General features: G+C 51.5%; 8 protein-coding genes across 8 annotated transcripts; 3 read left to right on the forward strand and 5 right to left on the reverse strand.

The window, feature by feature from the left end:
* Window positions 1–1,738: 1,738 nt before the first annotated feature.
* CGCA056_v009143 (uncharacterized protein) lies at window positions 1,739–2,238 on the reverse strand (the record flags this gene model as incomplete). Its single annotated transcript, XM_037324390.1, has 4 exons — window positions 1,739–1,852; window positions 1,909–1,998; window positions 2,048–2,114; window positions 2,192–2,238. The coding sequence occupies 4 exons, from the start codon at window positions 2,236–2,238 to the stop codon at window positions 1,739–1,741; spliced, it is 318 nt and encodes a 105-aa protein (XP_037176677.1).
* A 1,867-nt stretch (window positions 2,239–4,105) lies between these two features.
* Window positions 4,106–4,549, reverse strand: CGCA056_v009144 (uncharacterized protein; the record flags this gene model as incomplete). Its single annotated transcript, XM_037324391.1, has 1 exon — window positions 4,106–4,549. One exon carries the CDS (start codon window positions 4,547–4,549, stop codon window positions 4,106–4,108), a length of 444 nt encoding a protein of 147 aa, XP_037176819.1.
* Window positions 4,550–6,701: 2,152 nt separating this feature from the next.
* Window positions 6,702–7,331, forward strand: CGCA056_v009145 (uncharacterized protein; the record flags this gene model as incomplete). Its single annotated transcript, XM_037324392.1, has 2 exons — window positions 6,702–6,808; window positions 6,863–7,331. 2 exons carry the CDS (start codon window positions 6,702–6,704, stop codon window positions 7,329–7,331), a joined length of 576 nt encoding a protein of 191 aa, XP_037176688.1.
* A 426-nt stretch (window positions 7,332–7,757) lies between these two features.
* Window positions 7,758–8,698, reverse strand: CGCA056_v009146 (uncharacterized protein; the record flags this gene model as incomplete). The annotated part of the gene is made up of 6 exons (XM_037324393.1): window positions 7,758–7,808; window positions 7,871–7,915; window positions 7,985–8,295; window positions 8,353–8,494; window positions 8,550–8,607; window positions 8,670–8,698. 6 exons carry the CDS (start codon window positions 8,696–8,698, stop codon window positions 7,758–7,760), a joined length of 636 nt encoding a protein of 211 aa, XP_037176691.1.
* Window positions 8,699–9,672: 974 nt separating this feature from the next.
* Window positions 9,673–10,230, reverse strand: CGCA056_v009147 (uncharacterized protein; the record flags this gene model as incomplete). Its single annotated transcript, XM_037324394.1, has 1 exon — window positions 9,673–10,230. The coding sequence occupies one exon, from the start codon at window positions 10,228–10,230 to the stop codon at window positions 9,673–9,675; it is 558 nt and encodes a 185-aa protein (XP_037176673.1).
* A 1,595-nt stretch (window positions 10,231–11,825) lies between these two features.
* Window positions 11,826–13,688, forward strand: PNAA-1 (Peptide-N4-(N-acetyl-beta-glucosaminyl)asparagine amidase A; the record flags this gene model as incomplete). Its single annotated transcript, XM_037324395.1, has 1 exon — window positions 11,826–13,688. One exon carries the CDS (start codon window positions 11,826–11,828, stop codon window positions 13,686–13,688), a length of 1,863 nt encoding a protein of 620 aa, XP_037176687.1.
* Window positions 13,689–14,976: 1,288 nt separating this feature from the next.
* On the reverse strand, window positions 14,977–15,303 carry CGCA056_v009149 (uncharacterized protein; the record flags this gene model as incomplete). The annotated part of the gene is made up of 2 exons (XM_037324396.1): window positions 14,977–15,081; window positions 15,133–15,303. 2 exons carry the CDS (start codon window positions 15,301–15,303, stop codon window positions 14,977–14,979), a joined length of 276 nt encoding a protein of 91 aa, XP_037176686.1.
* A 3,479-nt stretch (window positions 15,304–18,782) lies between these two features.
* CGCA056_v009150 (uncharacterized protein) lies at window positions 18,783–19,728 on the forward strand (the record flags this gene model as incomplete). The annotated part of the gene is made up of 3 exons (XM_037324397.1): window positions 18,783–18,870; window positions 18,916–19,106; window positions 19,153–19,728. The coding sequence occupies 3 exons, from the start codon at window positions 18,783–18,785 to the stop codon at window positions 19,726–19,728; spliced, it is 855 nt and encodes a 284-aa protein (XP_037177274.1).
* Window positions 19,729–20,105: the final 377 nt, after the last annotated feature.

Here is a 20,105-nt window from a genome sequence, read left to right on the forward strand (position 1 = left end):
CGCTGTCCGGTAATAATCGATGGCGAGGCTTGAGACACACCGCTGAGACCTCCAACTCCCTCTCCGCTATCCGGCACTGAGACACCTGATCCGCCAAAAGAACGCCAGTAACCAGTGCGTGATGCCTTGGTTCAAAGCATAAGTAGGTGCAGCAAACTACTACCAGCTATTTCCGGCTTATATACAGCCTGCCGTGGTAGTAATCTTATGCCTGCCGGACCTGTGAGCTGATTACCTTGTAATTCTCATCACCTTGGGATGTTTTGACGAGAGACAGCCAAGACTTCAAGTCTGGCTATTCATATGGTGACGCGTCATCAACACAATTTTACTCGTCCAAATTGTAACAGCAGTGGTATTTCCAGCACCGATGGATATGCTTGACCAAAGACAAAGCAACGCCCCAACCCTTACTATATTGGCTGTTGCCTATACGAAGCCATTCTAGCTGGTCGCGGGTCTCGATAACCCTCATTATCGGGGCAGCCGTCACTTAAAAAGCTATGAGCTGAGGCTGGTAACAGGTAAATATGTTCGCCAGCTACTAGCTACACTTCTCTCCCCTGAGCTTCTTCCTGCCACTCTCTATGATGCTTTCGCTAATCAACTCGAGTATCGCTCATATTCTAGCAGCTGAGAAGGAGGACGAGATTTGAGGGGACAAGACGCAGCAGCGTCATGGGGCAATACTTGCTAAGGGTCAGTAAAAAGGCGGTTACTTTAGTCCGATGTTTTGGTTCTTTGATTTCAGTTAAGGGGTATACTCAGTGCACTGCGTCTACTTAACATTCGTGTCCTCAAGCTGAACCAATCATTTCTTGGCAGGGCACCACAGATTCTACCCATCTGAATGGAACTTTGCGATGTTGTTGCTTTAAATGCGACTGTTTGACATAACCAATGCCTCCTATGTAATAATGTCCGTTCTGAACGAAATATTTGTAAGAGCACATTTGTGGATAGTTTTGCGGGCTTGAATGATCATCGCTCGAAGGGATCAACAGGTGCAAACAATGCAGAATCGAATCTCAAACAGCCGCAAAAAGACAATACAAATAGAGAAAAGAGAAAAGAGGAAGTCTGCACGGCTATAGCGGCGCTTCCTAGGTAGTTTTGACCCTGGCTCTATCATAGACCCTTCAAGCAAAAAGCCCTTTAATAAGAGGCTTGCCCGTATTTTCAGCTCCGCACTCTTTTATGTGGTCAAAAGCAATAGTGCCCAGCACAGACATGTCGCAGAGCCCCGCTTCGTTGCCTGCGGGCTGGTTTGTGTCTCATCTAGTCCCTCATCAGTCTTATCTCAGCCATGAGAAGCCTGAGATTGGGGCCGCGCTCCCCATTGGAATGAAATGTCGCTTCTCGCCCTTGTTTGGCTATTGTTCGTACTCTGATAGCCAAGATTACATATCTCAAGGGCTCAGCTACATACCACTCGGTATGCATCAGTTAGTCATCCGATCCCTGCAGTGCCAAGTTTTCACATGGATCGTTGACTCTTCTTGGGGTTCCCGATCGGCCTTGGTACTCTGTGTTGTCTTGGCCGGTCAAAGCGAGCAGATCCAAGGCATTCGATAACTGGATGGCCATTTCTGTCATCGTTTGATCACCAACGTTCACATCATTTTGCAACCCATTATCATTCATCTAGTCTTAAGGTAAGGTGGGTTGCAGTCTTTACCGAAAGCCCTCTTCCAGCAAATGCTCCTGCCTCCATGATTTGTTCATCTGAGTGAGAGACTTAGTTGGCCTTGCCCTTCTCAGCCCCGAATTGGATGCAGTACTCCTCCCACTCGTCACCGCCAATGTGCTTGGCAGCTGAGTTGCAGACCTGGACGTCCTTGTCCTTGACACCCTATTGGTTCACGTTAGCTGGAGTGTTATTCAACGTGTCTGGATGACAAGGCTCACGATCTCGCAGTCGGGGCAAATGTCCCATTGGTCATTTCCGGTGTGTCGTTGCTTGTACTGGGCGCAGGCAGCCTGCGTGGCGTCGGAGTTCTGTGATTGTTAGTTTCAACACAATCTCACTCAGAGGGTGCGTCCATACCTTGGGGTCGTTGTCCTGGAGACCGTTGGTGACGCACCAAGCTTGAGTGTGAAGGTTTGCAACGGCGCTTCATATTGAAGTTAGTCGCTATCTGTATTAGGTAACTTCGTGGCTTGTGGCTCCCAGTTCAGTGTGGTGACTCACCCAGTGGCACAGGCGACAGCAGCAAGGAAGATAGTAGAGAACTGCATTTTTGTGGTGTTGAAGGTGTTAATTAAGGAATAGAGATCTGGAAGAGAGTTGAAGACTTGGGGTGAATAAACGAGTTGGGACTATTGATTGATGAATGAATGTGGGTGAGTGAGTGAGGTGAAGAAGATGCCATTCAGTTGGCGGCAAGCCTCTCTATTTATACAAGCCCTCCTGGTGTCTTTTTGCGGGCTATGTGAAATCATTGTTCTATTGACTCGCGAACATCTGAATAAATTGCTTCAGCCTCCGACGCATAGCTCTTTCTCTTTCTGAACCATGAATAATTCGACTCCTAGTCGTGAAGTTCCACTGACCCACCGGACTCTCTCCATTCTACCCCCATTGCATGGCTGGAGATCTCCGGGTCGAATGAGACCCTAAAAGGGAGTCAGAACAAGGTCCTGTTGACTGAGCCTCATGTACAACTCAGGGCTAACTCGCTCGATCTGGGATACTTATGGGGTGGGCAGGGGTCCGTCGCGAACTGAGGCTGGTCCACAAGTTCGAACCTAGCTGGACGATTCTTGACCCTGGCATTGACATCTCTCGACGAAGACGTAGGGGAGACGCACTCCCAACATGCAGAGGTCCATACTGGCTGTTCATACGGCGGACATGCCTCCGGTAAATATCCTGAACCACTTCGTAACAACGATGTCTAGAGACTGTGGTGGCACGTTGGTAACATAGCCGCAATTGGTGGTACCATGTCATGAAAAGGTGGGCGTGTTTGGGATGTTCGGGAATCGTGGGGTACACAGGGGTGAAGCAGTCTGCTGCCCTTCCTTGGCTAGACAAGATCGAATGAGGTAGGGTCAATTCTTCTTCTTTCTCATATCCATCACGTCTTGTCTGGATCATCGTGAGGGCACCATGTGGACGTGCGGGTAGACATCAGCACTATTCTTATGTTATGCTCGACAGCGATGGATTTCCCTCTTTTGGTTTTATCTCCGATTCTCGTTTGTTTGTTTGTAGGGCTACTGCGGGTCAAAACCGACAAACATCTGACCCGACTATCTGAATAGACTATATTTAGTGTAGGGCCATGCGTAGAAAGGCGCCAGAATGTTCGAATGCCGGGCAACGGCAACGAGACCCGCGGCCCCCGTCTCCGCCATTGTGGGACCCGAAGACCGGAATCACCGCCTAAAGAAGTCACTCCCGCGTCCGTGAGCTACGGCATGTGGCGCGTCAAACGGTATGTGGGATGGCGGCCCTGAAACGACAAGGCCGACTCGGTGCTTGCCGATTGTGACCCGGGAATTGAGATTACGGGTCATGCGAGAAGTTGCCGATCCCGCGTTGGCATGCCCCACAGCGGAGCCGATGACGCTACTCAGGGACAAGAACACTTCGCGCCCTTCCGCGAGATCATCAGCTGACTTGGAGTCTTCGACCTTACTCGTGGACTGGTGATAGCTTAATTAGCGGCCGGCATCAGCAACATCCCAGGAACTAGAAGAGACGAGCTACGTGCGTCTCATCGGAGAATCATTGTATCGCCATGGGGGCTCGTACAAGCATTGCTGACTCTTGCTAACTGATGAGATTGTGGAAAGCTGATTGCAACTATTCACTGGTAAAAAAACTGTTCAAAGCTGAAGTCTCTGACGAAGGCGGCCAATACCACCTCATAAATGCATTCCACAACAACCATGGACGGCCTTGTGCCTGACTGAGGGACATTATTCAGAGACGTCTCAGGACGGTAGAGGTTTGTACACTTAAGTAAACGACCTCTCAAACCTCCACGACATCATGATCCTTTTATCCAAGCCAAGAGGACCTCATCCCACCATGGTCAAATCCCCTGAAGCGCTGCGCACAGCTCGACCGTCTCCACTCGGGCGAGAACTGTCATATTCACTCCGCAAGACGCTCCCTCAGCATCCTGATATGCATCCTCAGCCTCTCGTCCCCTTCCTGGCGCAGTTCGATATCTTCTAGATCTTGGATGATAGCAGAGATCTCTGCGGCCGTGAATACAACGCTGCCGAGTAGGCTCTGGGCAGCTGCTGTCGACGTCAAAGCAGGCGAGCTGGAGCTTTGGACGGCATCGCAAAGTTCGAAGTTTGCGGTGGGAGAGGAGAAAGACGGGATCTCCGGCTCCGCCATCACGTCATAGATGTCGTAGTCCCACGGGCGTGCATCTTTTGTGGGAGTACTCTGGGAAGGAGGTTTGTCATTGAGGGACTTCTTGACCACCGCAATTTTGCGCGGGTTCTTTGCGGAGGCCTGGAAGAATTTTAGTGACAAAAAAATGTAAAAGCCAATTGAATAGTGTGCAAACCTTAGAGTTTCGCGCATGGCCAGAATGTCTTGCATAGCGGGTGGGGGTAGGCGATGCGGGCGGATCACGCAAGAAGATTGAAGAAGTTGACGTAGGCGCCGTGAGAAGGGTCGTGCGACGCCTCTTGCAACTCGAGGCACATTTCGAGGGACCGCCAAGCGTGACAGGGCTGGTGACGATTTCATCCTCTGACGAGCACTCAATCAAGGCGTGATCCTTTTGCGGACTGGGCGCAGGGGTAAGTTTAGCGCTGCCGGGCGAAGTCGCATTCTCAAGAGAGACCATTATGGATGGATTTGAACTCGGTGAATGGTATGAAAAGGAACAGCAGTGGTCGAGGTATCGTAACGAGCAGAAGGGCTGGTTTTCTGAGGGTGGGATAGGCCTTGTGTGTTGCGGGTAGAACGAATTATCCAACTCTTGGACAATAAAGTTGTTTTTATCTCGTTTCTTTTCTGCACTTGACCTTTCTTGTATACCCAGTTCACCAAAGCAATGGTGTGGGAGCAAGAGTTGGTTTCCGCACTGATGACTGAGTGTCTAGCACCAGCAGCACTTCAACTTCAGCTGGCCCAACTACCTACCGAATCAAATTAATACGAGCCTCCTTCATTAGGTATAGAACATACGGAAAGACGCCCGCGGGATCCTGCCTAGCGCTGGTTCCTCTTATTTCAACAGCCCTTCTCATGCAAATGCTCAAAAATAATTATTTTGTCACACTGCGGGCGTGAAATGATTTCGACTCAATCTTGCGATTCGGAAGATGAACAAATTCTCGAGCACAACGACATCCCCACGTAACAGCGCCCAGATCACCAACCCTGCAGTCCAGCTGCCCATTAAAGACCTGCTACCATGTCCTCCCCTTACGTTTATCAAGAGTTCGCTGCCGCGCCGCCATCGTGGCCCTGAGCCACACTCTCTCTCTGAGCACGCTTCCTTCTGCTGACCAACAGAAGATCGATGTTCTTACGGTTCTTGGCGATCAGCACCGTCCTTAGCAAGCTCTGAGGAGGTTTCTTGGCCCGTTTCGACCGGTGTCCGCGTGGCCTGGTGGTTCCGTGAAGAGTTAGCATTTGTCGTTCCTGCAGAAATAAGTCGATACCGACAGTGCTTTGATATCCCGATTGTCAGCTGGCACAAGCGAGGCAGCCTGCTTCTCGGGCCTCGCAGGCTTCTTTTCATGTTGTTGCTTAGGAGATATCTTCCTCTTGCGGCGGATTGCGGTGATTCTTGCTTTGAGCTCACGTCTTCGACGTTGGAGAAAAGCTTCTGCTGCTTTGGCCTTTTCGACATCGTCCTCCCACTTCTCCGTCCACTTCCCGAAGACACTGTCGCTGGTCTCCTTCATAGCAACGTTGTGACTTGCTTGGATCGTTCAAAATTGGCAGGTTCGGATACATGTAGCGATAGTGCTAGTTGTGGGGAACTTATGGGAAGGAACTTGGAAGTCCACGACTTTCGACGTATTTGGAAGGAACACAAAAGATGGGTTAAGGTATTTGCTATGCGGCGACTGCTCGTATGCATGGATTGCAATGCCCAGGAAGAAGTCGAAAAAAATCGGAGAGGAAAATAGATGAGGTTTGAAATCTGAGAGGGGAAGATCTTGAGATGGTCCGTTACGCGTCCCGCTGGTCGTTTGACGGGGAGATGGGAATAGCTTCAGCACAGTTAAAGAAAATAATGTGCACTGTGCAAATTTTCCCTAGGTCTAGTGATTCTGCTGCATATCTTGAGACTGCCTGATGAGCGGCGGAGAGTGCCTGTGTAGGTAGGCACCGTACTCTTTAGAATCCATCACCTTGACCCACAGTGCCAGAGGAGGCAAGTGACAATGCACTAAAGCGCAGATCAGGAGAGAGAAAGAAGCCTACTTGGAGAGGAAGGAGCGATTTGTGTCGTGTCCTCGCTCCTGCCCCCGATTGGCATTGTCTTCAGGTACTTCACTGAATCACGTCACTCACGTCACTCACGTCACTCACGTCACTCACGTCACCCACTTGACTCCAGCCTCCAGGTCGCTCGCAAAGGCTCGCTCAGATTCCACTTCCATCATTTTACAAATCCGTCAACATCAGGAAGGCAAGCTGGAAAACAACTGGCGGCAGATATGCCAACGACAACATCATCCCTAAACAGCATCCTCACTCGAAAAACATCAACATGGTCCGTCTCATCACCGCTTGCGACTCCTGTGATGACGATTTCGTCTTGATCTCATATCAAGACCACGAGAATTCCTTCCGGCAGAAATTTCAATGCCCGGGAAGGTGAGAGAATATCCCAATTCATCCGTCTCTCCGAACTTTTCTGACGATAGTCAGGTCCAACTACGCATATCCATCCCTCGACCCAGATAAGAGCGACTTCGACAATCACCAATACAACAGCGCAGAGGGCAACACTGTCAGTCCCTTTGCAAGGGCAATTCAGCTATCCAAGGCTCTGAACCAGAACAGCATCACAGCACTCGCTCACCCTGCACTGACCGTCACTCAATTCCTCCAAGTTGTCTCGAGCATGGCTTGCAAAATGCGTTACGGCAACAAAGACGAGGACATCTTTGATGATGATGAAACAGAATACGATAGTATCTTTGAGCCAGGTCCTTTAGTGCGAGGCCATTCTGGTCTCCGCGGCTTGTACTTGCGCCAGAGGAAGCCACTGGACCCCGCGTGCGACAACGGAGATGTCACTGGCACAATGGTCACCCCACAAACCCCGACGCAAAGCAAGTTCAAGCAGACAATGAGGAAAATGAAGGACTTTGGTTCAAGAAGATCTCAATGCTAAGTGCCGCAAAGCATTCAGTCGATTCTCGATTGAGATCTGGCAGGAGACGTCGGCTTGGTCAGAGGGTTAAGGGATTCTGCTAAGGACACCTATATTGATAGTTTCACTGGACATTGGGAGCTGGAGCCACTTTTTACATTCAACAGGGAGATTTGGACCGAATGAGTTGTCTCTCGGAGGCTGGTTGCATCACTGAAGATGCAGAAGTCGCTATAGTTTAGTTTCTCCCAAGTTCTAGATAATTCATCAATGGTCACTGATTGACCCTGAACCTCCCTTTTGAGCCCCATGCTGAAACCGCCAGTGACCTATTTTGCAAAGAAGTTCACAGCTGAAGCATCCCCATTGCCGAGGTAAAACACCAACCCGATTTCACCTTCATCACCTGGAGCTGCATCTGGAAGCTTCCATCCCACGGATCCAAGACTACTCCCACCACATCCTTGAGTATAGCTTATTAACACATTTCCAAAGCGTCTGTTGAAAGCAACGACTTCTTTGCGTTCTTTGGCCGCTCTTGTCCGCAGCAGGTCGCAAACCTCTCGGAGATGTCGCTCCACCCGAGTCGAGGTTCCAAACATGGTCTTGTGTAGACGTGTCAGTTATCAGCACATTCAGACTTTGAAACATGCGAGAGGAGGGTACAATCGTACCTCATCGGCTACCATAGCCATTCGTGTTGTTATGACGTGGTCAGTAAATGACTCCGAGTGCTCAATCCCACGCAGACACCTTCGCTTGTAATGCAACGCTTGATGTGTGAATCCTGACTTCCAGCCCGGAGCGCGGTCAGCTATATACCGACAGGTCAAGAGAAACAAACTATCGAGCATGCCGCTGTTCCAGAGCGCCGTTTGAACCCAGTACATAGTGACGCAATGCCAGAACCTATCGAGATCTGATATATACGACATCTGTGGATCCGGAAGGTATGACATGGCTTTCAGCACTCGGTGCTGAACGACTAGACCGTAAGGTTAGAGGAAATAAGCCCAGATTCATCCTGAAACTGCCAACTTACAAACCCTGATCAGCTTATCCTCATTTGGAGCCAGTGATCTAAGAAACGAATCGAAAGGGTCGAATTCCTTCGGCCACAGTATGGATTGAAAATATTGTTGGGGTACGGGCCCTCGTTGCTTGACCAGGGTCATCGAATGTGGCTTTTTGTCATCCGAGCTGTCACTCTCGGGACGAGGATGGTGACGCTTGACGGACTTCTGCCGACGAGCATGGACGGTCCGAGCTGCGTGGGAACGGATCGTGGTAGCGCATGCTGTTATCTCTCCAGGATGAGAAAGAGATACAAAGACAAGGTTATTGGCTAGGTTCGCTGACGCCGCGTCCTCGCTTCCAAGCGCAGGCATGGTGGAGATCTGGCACAGCTCACAACTCGCTGCTCACTGTGTGAGTTGGTGTCAGCGTTTGGCGTTCTGGGCAGACGAGCGCAGGAAGGGATGTCAAGTGGTAGGTTGTTGTTGTTCGTCGGACCGGGCAATCTTATCCACCCGTTCAGCCGACTTATTAGTTGGGGCTTAGCTTTCAATAACCAATGGGCAGGCCTTTGATTGTTCACTTGTCAGGGAAAGCCAACCTGTTTCTATATCCGGACTCCAAGAAGGGGTGACTGTGCCGCTCTGCGACATCCTGGTCTTCTCAGATTTCTGTTGGTTGGCGGTTAAAGCGGACATATCCCTGCACTAGCTGCATACAAACCATAACAGGAGGTCGCTCTGAGCAATCAAAACGCCGTGTTACCCTCAATATAGCAAATTGACCTATCTGCGATCAGTGTCAAGGTTCTGGGTGGTCTCGCGACATGTCCAGGCGCCCAACGAAAATTTTCAGTCAGGTACTAGCGTCGGTCATTGGACACGCCACCTCTTTGTAGTTTTGTTCGGGGGTTCGAGGTAAAGAACATCGGCATCTTTGTGCCCGCTGGACTGCGTTTGTGACAAGAATAGGACAGATCCGGAACAGCGGAATGAGCAAAGTTACGAAGACGCCACGGTAAGCAATGTCGAAGTGGCAACAGAGCAAGTGATCCACGAGAAATATCAAATGAATTGATTAGAGCAGTCGGCAGGTCTGCATAAAGAAGCGAGTTGCGTGATTTAGCGGCACTAAATGTGACCGTCGTCTAATTTCCTGAGCCTTGACATTCATCGATGATTGCGAATTCCATGGAAGCTCCACGACATTATAAACCACCGGCCAACCAGTTGCACATGATCCCCACTTCATTGAAAGAGGTCAATGGGAGTTCTGTGTTGATCACTGATCAGCGACTAAACTTGAAGTCAATGATTGGGCATATACTTACGGTGAAAGGATGCATGAATCAGTCCATCTCAAAGAGATATCTTTCCTCGCAGTCTTCGCATAGCTCCAATGACGTAATGCGCCTGCTGGCGTTGCAATTGGCGTACTGGTTGACGAGCGAGCACACCCGGCGCATGTTTATCTCGTCGTTGAGCGTGGGCTGTTCCCACGGTCGGCGAGCATGTTGTACTACGAGCTGGATGATGCTCTGTGTCCCCCCGGGGGCATGCCACAAGGAAGTATGCCTCCGTTGAAGCTGGTGAAGCGCGCACGTTGGACAGCCCTTGTGGTCGGGGATGAACGAAGTCACGGCGGGCGCCGATGTGGATGCCGGCAGCGGTGACGGAGCGAGACCACCTCCAGTCGCTGGCGAATCCGGCACCGGTACCGGAACCGGAACTACGAGCGACCGAGGGGCATCGGGGCTAGAGCCCGGGCCGTGGCGGGAGACGGGCCGGTTGGGTGAGCACTTGAGGTCGTGCAGCGGGGTCGCGGCGTTAGCTTCAGACGGTGTGAAACTGTCCCTTCTCTTGGTCTGTCCGCGAGTGGAAAGCTGCTCGTTCTCTAAGCGTCCCATTAGAGTCAATGGCCGGAACCTGCTGCAAAGGCAAAGCAAACGACTGCAGGAAAAAGTTCTGGAGGTTGAGAGCACATTGCCCCTGAGTGCAGTTGGGTCCACAAGTAATCTCGCTTGTAAGCATCCGTCTTCATTCTCGACCCACCCCGTTTCCCTCCGTGAGAGCCGAGTAGGGATTGTCCCTGGATTTTGGCCAACGATTCAAGTCTGATTGCCAACAGTGACTGACAAGTACGCATACTAGGAGGATGCCGCAATAGCTTTGGATTTGAATTGAAACCACCTATTGATATGCTCTTCCTTTCTTTATTTGTTTTCGTATGTTGTTTTTCTCCATTCAGCGAAAACACTCAATACTGGTTTTCAAGTTCAAGACTGTGAATAATGAACAACGATGGTCTGCCCGTGTTCCCTCGTCCTGGCAAATGCCGTTCATCCCGGTTCAAGTCTCTGATTGAGAGGCACACAGTCTAGCGCAGGCTCGCGGGAAGAAGAGACTCTTTGGCGTGTCCTGGATTTATTCCTAAAGTCCGGAAGGTACTCGCCAGACCCGACTCACTCCCATGTCGTCCAAGCGCATAACTCAACAACAGATCATGCATGCTGATCATCCAGTAATACCTTTGGCGACCTCAAAATTTCTTCGTATATTACGAGCTGCCTTTGGCAAGCATTCTCATAAAATTGTGGATGATTTCTCTCTGCACATGAACGAAACAACAATGGAAAGACCAGATCATGGACGGGTAGTTACGGGCTATGGAGTAACTCATTCCTGGAGTCGAACATCCGAAACAGCCTGCATCACGACGACAAGACTGTCTGAGAGAAGCCAGGTCACGACAGTGGAGCGCCTTGGCGAAGAAGTACGATTGCGAGATTTTAGGAATGAAAAGACTTGCCTTTTTTGTTCCGAAGTCTAGGCCCCAAGATCTGGGACAGGGATGTGTAGGACGGTCCAGCGTACGTCCCGCGCTCTTCAAAGCCGGCCAGGATTCGGATCGGCTCAGTCATGGGGCAAGGCGCTTCAGAAAGCCCCCAATCTCGGGTGTCTCCTCCGACTTGACGGCCCGGAAGCCCGGTGGATCGATCGGCGGGCGATCGCGCACTAGCCTTGGTGCTGAAAGTGCTGCTCGGCAATTGACCACCAAGGGTGCGTGGGCGCAGTGCACGGTAGTACCTTAATCTAGGCAAGCATTGCAAAAGACTGGACAGGAAAGACGAATAAAACATTGTTTTCATCTTCACGTCTCCGAAGCGAGCAAACGACTGAGGTACGGTACCTAGGTACCTAGTGAGGGTAAGGTACGTCCCTCCGTAAGTGTCCCGTCTGCAGCGACTCCGAGTCGGCCCCCACGCAGCCGAGCCAATCAGTGTGGCCCGGACTGTCGCGCTATGGCACCTTATCATGGCTCAACGTCACCTGCCCTTTTCGTCCATTGTTGCGCCCACGAGCTTCATCTCCGCCGGTGCCGGACAGCCGCCGTGTGTATCACGCGAACGCGACGCCCTCATAAACCCCGCGCGTCCATGGTTCTCAATTGCGCCAAGAGTCGAGCCACTGTATTCCCGTATCATCTTCACCCTCGCTCACCATGTCATGCGCAGGGAGCCGTCTGCTGAGGGCCCTTGTGGTCGGACTCGCGACAGCGGCATCAGTCTACGGCACCGTTCTGCAGGCCCAGCCCGCATCGCAGCATGAAGCCAGATTCATCGGTTCACGAACCCCCGCCAAAGAGAATCGTTTGGCCAGATTGGGGAGGCTTGCCTACGAGATGGATACCGCTGCCGCTCCCGCCCTTGCACCGGCCACGACGCCCCTGCTGGAGTGCTTCCAGGTTGCCCAACCTGTTCTTCATGCCGAAGGCGAATCTGTCACCATAACTCTGATGGATCACCAGTTCGCCAACAGCTACGGCTCCCCATTCGTGGGCGACTATACGCCCCCTGACATTGAGTTCGACCGCGTCGTCATCAACTTCACTGTCGAAGTCAAGGGTCGCCAATTCGACCGATGGGGCACCGTGTATCTAGACAATGTCAACATTTTTTCGACTTCCACCGCCGAGCCCACCCAAAACGGCATTACCTGGACTTGGCGAAAGGACGTCACCCCGTACCTCTCGCTGTGGAGGGAACCCCAGACGCTGATTTTCCAGCTCGACAACGTCATCACCGACATCTACACTGGCTTATTGAACTCTACCCTTACCGCAACATTTTTCAAAGCCGACTTGGAAACCGAGCAACCACCCGCAGACTTAATTTTGCCGGTATCCGCCGCGAAGAGCCCTGTTACCGCAAGCTTTTGGACGTATCCCGAGGAGAATGCCAGCGTCGCCCTGAATTTTCCCAGAAATGTGAACAGAGCTGTGTTTTCGGCAAACGTGAAAGCTCAAGGCAATGACGAGTTTTGGTGGAGCAACGTACCACAATCTGCCGTTAACGCATTCGAGCCAGACGTTGGCACGTACCCAGGATACTCGCCGTTTCGAGAAGTGCAGATCCTGATTGACGGAATGCTAGCAGGTGTTTACTGGCCGTACCCAACCATTTTCACCGGTGGTGTCGTGCCGCAGTTACACAGGCCCATTGTCGGTATCGATGCGTTTGACTTACGGGATCACGAGATCGACATCAGTCCCTGGTTACCGCTGCTATGTGACGGAAAAGAGCACACTTTTGGCATACAGGTTGTGGGGCTCAATGATGACGGGAAAACGGCAACCTTGTCCAACACCACTGAAAGCAGCTGGTATCTCGTCGGCAAGGTCTTCTTGTGGCTCGATGACGAAGGAAGCATAACAACAGGCGTTCTGGGTAAAGCTACTGCAGAACCAATGATCGGCTTTCAGCAGAGCCTGAGCCAGAACGCAACCGGCTTCAATCAGACCTTGGATTACACGATTTCCGTCAAGAGAGATTTTGAAATCTCTTCCGCACTGAAAACTCAGAAAGGAAACAGCACAGCCACATGGTCTCAAAGCTTAGAATATTCTAATGCGGGTGGATTGTACTTGAATGGATACGGCGGTATCAATACCTTTTTAATCACCGGGAAAGAAGCGGCAAAGGTGACGGGTCGGCAATATGAGACGAGCTTCTCATACCCGCTATTTTGTAACACAACGACGCAGTATCTTCCGGCGGGCAACCTAACCCTATGGGCCCGGCTTGACCAAGGCCTCAAGATCGAGATGAGCGGGGATGGAGTCTTTCCCACTGGTGCCGAGGCCTTCAAAGGCGCTTGGGTCGGAAGTGTCCTGGAAACAGAGAGAAATGGAACTGCCAACTACTCCCGGTATGGTGACAATACTGTCACCACCGGGGTTGGGCAGACCAGGCAGCTTTTCGGCTTTAGTGGCTTGGATGGAAAGACAACGAAAGAACTGTACTTTAGAGATGTGAGCGCATTCAACAATACTGTGACAGCAAACCATGAAGTAGTCTACACGTAGCTCATAGAAGGCACTTGGGCTCCTCACTATCTACTAACGATTGCACCATTACGTACTCGTCGCTCACACCGTTCTTCGTGTTGGTATGAGGGCCAAGGTGCCAGAGTCTGCGAAGACCAAACATGGTCTGAATCTCTCGTAAGAACCACAAGCGTTAAGCCGCAGTTATCCCAACTGCTACTGGAGTATGGGAGCCTGATAGTCACCATCTCTTTGTCTCTTGGAGGGTTTCGAGCGCCAGGAAGCGTCGTTTTCATCGCCATCCTCAATCTCTTGGGTGCTGTTCCCGGGCGACTTTGCAGGGTTCTTGTTGTTCCTGTCGTAGACCTAGACGTCAGGTTGCGATATGTATTTGCGGCGACCGCCTGACCGGCGCTAACAGTAGAACACGGTTGTCGCAGTTACCTGCAGGGCGACTTCCCGCTCCCAAGTTGTCGCGTCATCGGGATGGAGGACTTCAAACTTGAATTGGTCGGATCTGGTGCTTGACTTGGTCTTGAGACGGCGATGGGACTTGGTCTTGATCACACCCGGTGGTGCGCTTCGCAGAGCACAGTCGGCGCCTTCTCGAGAGATCTGTTTAGCAATGTACGCAAACATTAAAAGAAAGCATGGAGAAAAGTAACCTTTGTTGGGCTGTGCATGTTGGCGGCTCCTAAGGGGGAAAGACGTTGGGAGCAACAGAATGGTTGCAATCGAAAAGAGGCGCGTCGCATTCATCTCAGAACAGATGGACAGGGTTATTAGAGACTCGATAACTGACAGAAATATGAATACTTCGAGCAGGCAAAAACAAAGAGGGCGCAGAGGACGTGGCCACCGGCTCGGCCATGCAAGGCTCTTTTGTTTGCGGATGCAGGCTCTTCAAAGAACCTGCTAGACTGCCTGATGCTGCCACCCTGGCACTGAGGACGGCCACTTGCCGCTCTGCGGGATACACAAGGCATTCTGTAGCTGAGAGTCAAGGCTTGCTGTCGGTCGTGTCCAAGAGAAAGTTAAGCAGCTGGCACGAAGCTCCCCAATCTACTGAAACCAGATGCGTGTGGTACTGCGTAGGTCCAAAGGCGGCCGCACCTGAATCCAAAATTGCTGGGCCACCATCCTACCTGTCTTCTTTCGGGACTTGTCGGCTGCGAGGCAAAGTACTGAAGAAGATGGGAAAAATCGATATGTATTATTTGCTTTTAAAATGCACGCTACACAATATGTGTCCCTCGCAATCCTGGCTCCAAGCACAAAAAGCAATGGTCCTCCCAGCCCTGCCACTCCCATGGATGGTCAAACAGTCTCACTGATGGCTGTTCTCCGTCTTCTTGTCGTCACTCCCCGGGCCAGTCTCGGAGTTTGTCGTTGCTGTTGTTGTTGTCATTGTCGTTTCTGTGGTCTCCTCGTGCTGAGAGCCTGTCAGCGAGTTTGTTGTAAACGTTGTATCGCGAGAACATACGGGTTGAATAGATATTTCGGTCGTGACAGTGATGCCGGATAATCCGGACAAGAATCCTCCTCCGCTGTGCTGGTGCTCCGATTCATCCGCAGCGTTCTCTTCGACGTTGGTGGTCCAGCAGCGCGACCGCTCCTCCGCGCGCGTGGCCTCGTTCTCGGGGGTGGTGGACATGATGGGCGGAACTCGCAGGTCGCTAGCTGATTCTGTTAATGCAGCTGCTCGTACGTTGTGGCGGAGTCTGGTCTCGCGGATTCTGCTGGTCAACTGATGAGTGCGATTCGGCAAGGACACGTCGGTCAAGTCCACAGTCTTCCCGTCTGTTCAATAATACGTAGGTCGGTAAGGTAAGGTAGGTAGTGTCGAGGATGATGTTGACAGGTTTTTCAACAACCGCGGCTTCTCCACGGGAGCTTGATCGGCAACGGTTTTTGGCCCCGGCCCGTCAATACCCTTGCAGATCGAGCACGCAGCGACCGCCGCGAGGTTCGTGTCTGGCCGTTGGAAAGGGAGAAGCCGCTTTCAGAAATTCCCACCCGGCTCCATTGCCAAGTTAGCGAAATGAGTTTCCAGTCTCAACCCCTGATCAGCAGCAGAGAACCCCCGCAAGTTGTCTCGTTACCATCCACTCAGACACACTGGAGCTGCGGGCGGATTTGATCCCAGCCAACATTTCCCAACGGTCGACGTTCGGCACCAGAATTTGCGGAGTTGAGGCTCCGCCGCAGCTGTTTGTGTGTTTGTGGTTGGCCGATGTCGAAATGGGGCTCTCACTTCCCACTTCCGGGCCCAGAGCCATGGAAGGGTGGGTGTCCAATGACAGCGGGGCGCCCTGTCTTCAAGTCTTGGAACCAACCGCCGGAGATGATTTTTTCTCACCGAACGAAGCCAGGCTCGAGACGGGAACAGTTCCGAATCTCCGGTCAGAGCCAGGGCATCCTGTGAGGTTCCGCAACCTCCCGACTAGCTTCGACATCCTTGCTGCTGAAAGCCGCCCGGGGTTTTCATCTTAATTACGTGTGCTCGCCACGAGAAACTGCCGCAGTGCATCCGTAGATTACATATATCTCACCTGAAACAAATTGATCCTCATTCCTATTTGAGAAGCCGAAGCAACCTGGCTTGGCGCCATCATCTCCAGCTACTTATTACAAACGTTTGCTTCAAGTTTGCTTGCGTCGCATCCCGTCAGACATCTCGCACTTTGATGCTTGAGTTTGCCGAGAGCGGCTAGTCCCCTTAGGTACTTGACAGTGGGAATGGGTAGGGGTCGTTGGATGAGAGCATATGAGTTCTGACCAACAAGACACCGCCGACGGCAAAATAGACTTTACAATTACATGACCGAAAGCTTCACCGCTACATGGCATCAAGTCGTCCTCGTCGCCGCTTCCCCTGGCTGAGCCGCAGTTGCCATGTTTTCTTTGCGATTGACTGCCACCCTGTCATTGAAACGGGCCTTGAGTATGTGAATACAGCGCAATGCCAACTGCTTGTTTCCTGGGGTCCATTTGCAGGCGAGCAACTGACTGAGGCAGCTCCTGTCAGCCCACTCCGTGGTGAGGACCATAGCTACTTCAACCCAGTGAAGATGGATCGCACGCATGGGTGACTGGTCAGCGTCGCAATCATCCCACTTCCACTTGAAGTACATGTCGGCACCAGCGCGTATCAGCTCGGACACCACGTCGGCTGGAGGCGCACTGTATACCCTGCCAGCCAGTGCCCATCCACGTCGATTGTTTAAAAATGTCCCAAAAGTTGGAGGACCGACATCAGACTCGATGGGTCTCTTGGCAGTGACGGGATGATGAGCTAAAATCAATCGAATCAGCTCCAACTCTCCCCCATCCAAAAGCCAGTTCCCGTCCACGACCAGTGGATGTGCCGGCTCATAGAAGAAGAACTGCAGTATTTGTTCTTTGGGAGGCGATTGCCAACTCAAAGGGTGTGAAGTTAGGGAAGGAATCGTAGCCGTCTTGAGAGCTGCCCACTGCGGCGCCATTGTTCACATTCGCGCCATGGTCCAACAAAACCTGAGCCACATCGTCGGCGCCAGACATGGCAGCGGCATGAAGTAGATTGATTCTGGCATTCCAAAATGCTCGATTAACATGGGTCCTCGCTCTTTGGCTTCGTTGCATGTTGAAACATGATAGTGGTTCCAATTCCGCAGTATAGATTTCCGCAGCGACAAAGACCTCTAGACTTTCCGCCAGGTATCGGCTTCTCATTTTCAGCGTAGTAAGAACTACTTGTTGGATATGGGCGGTTGCGCCTTCCAACCCGGCGGTGCCACTGGAATCAATGAGGCAAAGGACAAGCCGTGGCAGCATGTAGGAGAAGAAGAACTTCCTCTGCAAGACGGATCCAGAGAGTGCTTGGAGGCTTCGGCATGTCCGCATGGTTGATATCAAGTTCGTAGGTTGAAGCCTATCCAGGACATTTTCGATCAGTTCAGGCGGCATTTGCTCAAGGGATGTTCTGATGCTATCAATAACTGTTTTAGAATGTCGCGAGCTCAAACGCAAGTGATAATGGTAGAAGATGGACCAGGCATTATGGCAACAACTCCTGGACTGTTGATGGCAACCTCCAGAACGGGGAGAGAAGAGGAATGGGAGCGGGGGAACTACGTTTATCTAGCCCAAATTACCAGCACATGACATACTTGCGTTACACAACGCCATGATGTAGAAAGCAACACATTTCTGCCGTAAGTTTTGAAGACAACAATGCAGACTGGCCTATGTATGTCTTGGCTGTCTCGGAACAAGGGCAAATCGGAAAGCCTCGTTCTTGGAACCAGACACTAGTTGTGCTGTGCAACAGTGCTAGGCGAATATCGAGAAACAGACATACAGCTTTATGCCACCTAAGGGATGATCAGATTGCCGACGAGCAGCATTAAACAGCTGTCAAAGTGCTGACACCACCAGTAAGCGATTTGTTTTCCGCGAAGAGCTGAAGTTTTGGGCATGTCTTGATCTGAAGAAGTAAGTAGCAGCAGAGATCAACCTTTGAAAGTCCGCCGTCTCTCTTGGAACCTTCCAGGGAATGCTTTCCTTTTCCTTTTCCTTTTCTTTTCGGGCCTAGGGCTGTTTGCTTGCCAGCACACCTGCCGTCTCTGAAAATTCGTCATGGAGGTAGGCTTGGATATGGCCCCACAATTTCAAGATCATCTCCCGCTGCGGTGGTATCGATTCTTTCATCTGCGATCTAAAATACGCCAAAGTCGTCGTCAAAAAAGTGCCTCATATCCAATTTCCAGGCTTTGGGACTGTACCGGCCGCGTTTTGGTACCGTCAATTGCCACCAAAAATTCCACAGCACGCGTTCTGTCTGTGGGTTTGAGCAGCGGCTTTGACAACATTCTATTCGTAAAGTCCAGTCCTCAGCAAGCCGACAGCCTTTCTTCTACCTACACGACCTCGCCTATCAAGCCGAGTTCGAGCTTGCCCGCCAATTTCGTTTTCGTCAGGCGACTTTGGAACGCCGTACCTCAAACCCCCACTTCCCAATCGGTTATCACCAAGGCACTTCGTACAATGTCATTCAGCCTGCCATTGCGCAACAAGAGAGCAAAACAAGACTCGGGAGTTTCGTCTTCCAGGGCTTGTAAGGAACCGGGGAAATTTGACCACTCAGCGAAAATGAAGAAAGCATGGGTCACCCGAAGAAAGAATCAAGCAGCCAGAAAAGCCAACGCACAGGCTAGTTTGACGACTTCTCAGTTACAGTGTAAGTTCTACCGTGCTAAATGAGTAGATTGCTAACTTTGGATAGCTGAACAAATTCGAAGCATGGGGAAAAGCGACAAAGAGGCTGACAGCACGGCGTCCGATATTCAAGAACCGGCTCGCCTAATGGTCACATTCAATGTCCGGGAGATCATGTCAAGGATCCAAGCCCGATGCAACAGCAGCAGTGAAGCAGAGCAGCCTCCACAGATCTTTGAACGAGAATCAGAGATAGAAGTACGTCTTCGTTTCATACTAGGTGCAACGCAATTGACACAGGCAGTTCCCAGCGGAAATAACCCAATATCGAGTCGGTGAGCGCCGCAGAGGCTCTCAAACTTTGTGGGATATTCTCAATCGAGGGGTCGACGTCATCGACTCTATCGCCTCTCATCGCATCGTCTTTGCTGACGGAGCTCATAACATTCAGCTCTACGCCGTTATCAAAGGAAACCACATGTACGGAACCGGTTGGAAGACGGAGCTGGAACTGAGTTGGATCGCCCTGTCTGAGGTTACTGCGTACTGGGCTTCATTCCCGGGAGGACGCGATGGCGCTATCAATTCAATCAGCCCCATTCTCCTGAAGAAGCGAGTTCTCGTGGTCCTTGGCCATCGCAAGAGACGCTACGGCCGGCTTGAGCTCAAGGTGCTGTACCAAGGGGTGGCTCCAAATCCCATTTGGGTGGAGGATTGGAAGGTCCAAGTTGGTCAGGAAATGGACGCACGCACTATGGATGACTACTGGAAGACCATCGCCGTACAGCCTGGACCGTACGGTTTGCAAGAAGTTGTGGAGGAAACAACGCTGGAGCTCAATATTCAACCAGACTGGCCGATGACCATGGGGTCTTTATGAGGTGGAGGGTTTAAGGGCATCTGTGCGTCTTGTCTTCGCATATGCCGGGCAAGCAATTCAGAAGCACGATTTTGGCGGAGCTTGGAGAGCATCACACGACATCGGCTGCTCAAAGGTCGACTTTGCTCGCTTGCCTCCCCATCAATAGCATTGCCTCTCCGTAGCAATGCAGAAAAACCTCACAGGGCTCAGCTCAAGAGCATTCACACTTGGTAATCTTAGGGTTGCACCGTCTTATTGCGGAAAGAAAATTCGATTGCTCTGTTCGTAATGCGCACGCATCTGGCGTCATCGACCCCATTGACAGATCCTCCAGACCTTGTGCCGGCGTGGCACTCATTAAAAAGCTGTCACTATAATAGGTTAGTTCGGGTGTC

The sequence above is a fragment of the Colletotrichum aenigma genome (genome assembly GCF_013390185.1).
Source record: "Colletotrichum aenigma strain Cg56 chromosome Unknown KSG_Cg56_contig06, whole genome shotgun sequence".
Taxonomy (NCBI): Eukaryota; Fungi; Ascomycota; class Sordariomycetes; order Glomerellales; family Glomerellaceae; genus Colletotrichum; species Colletotrichum aenigma.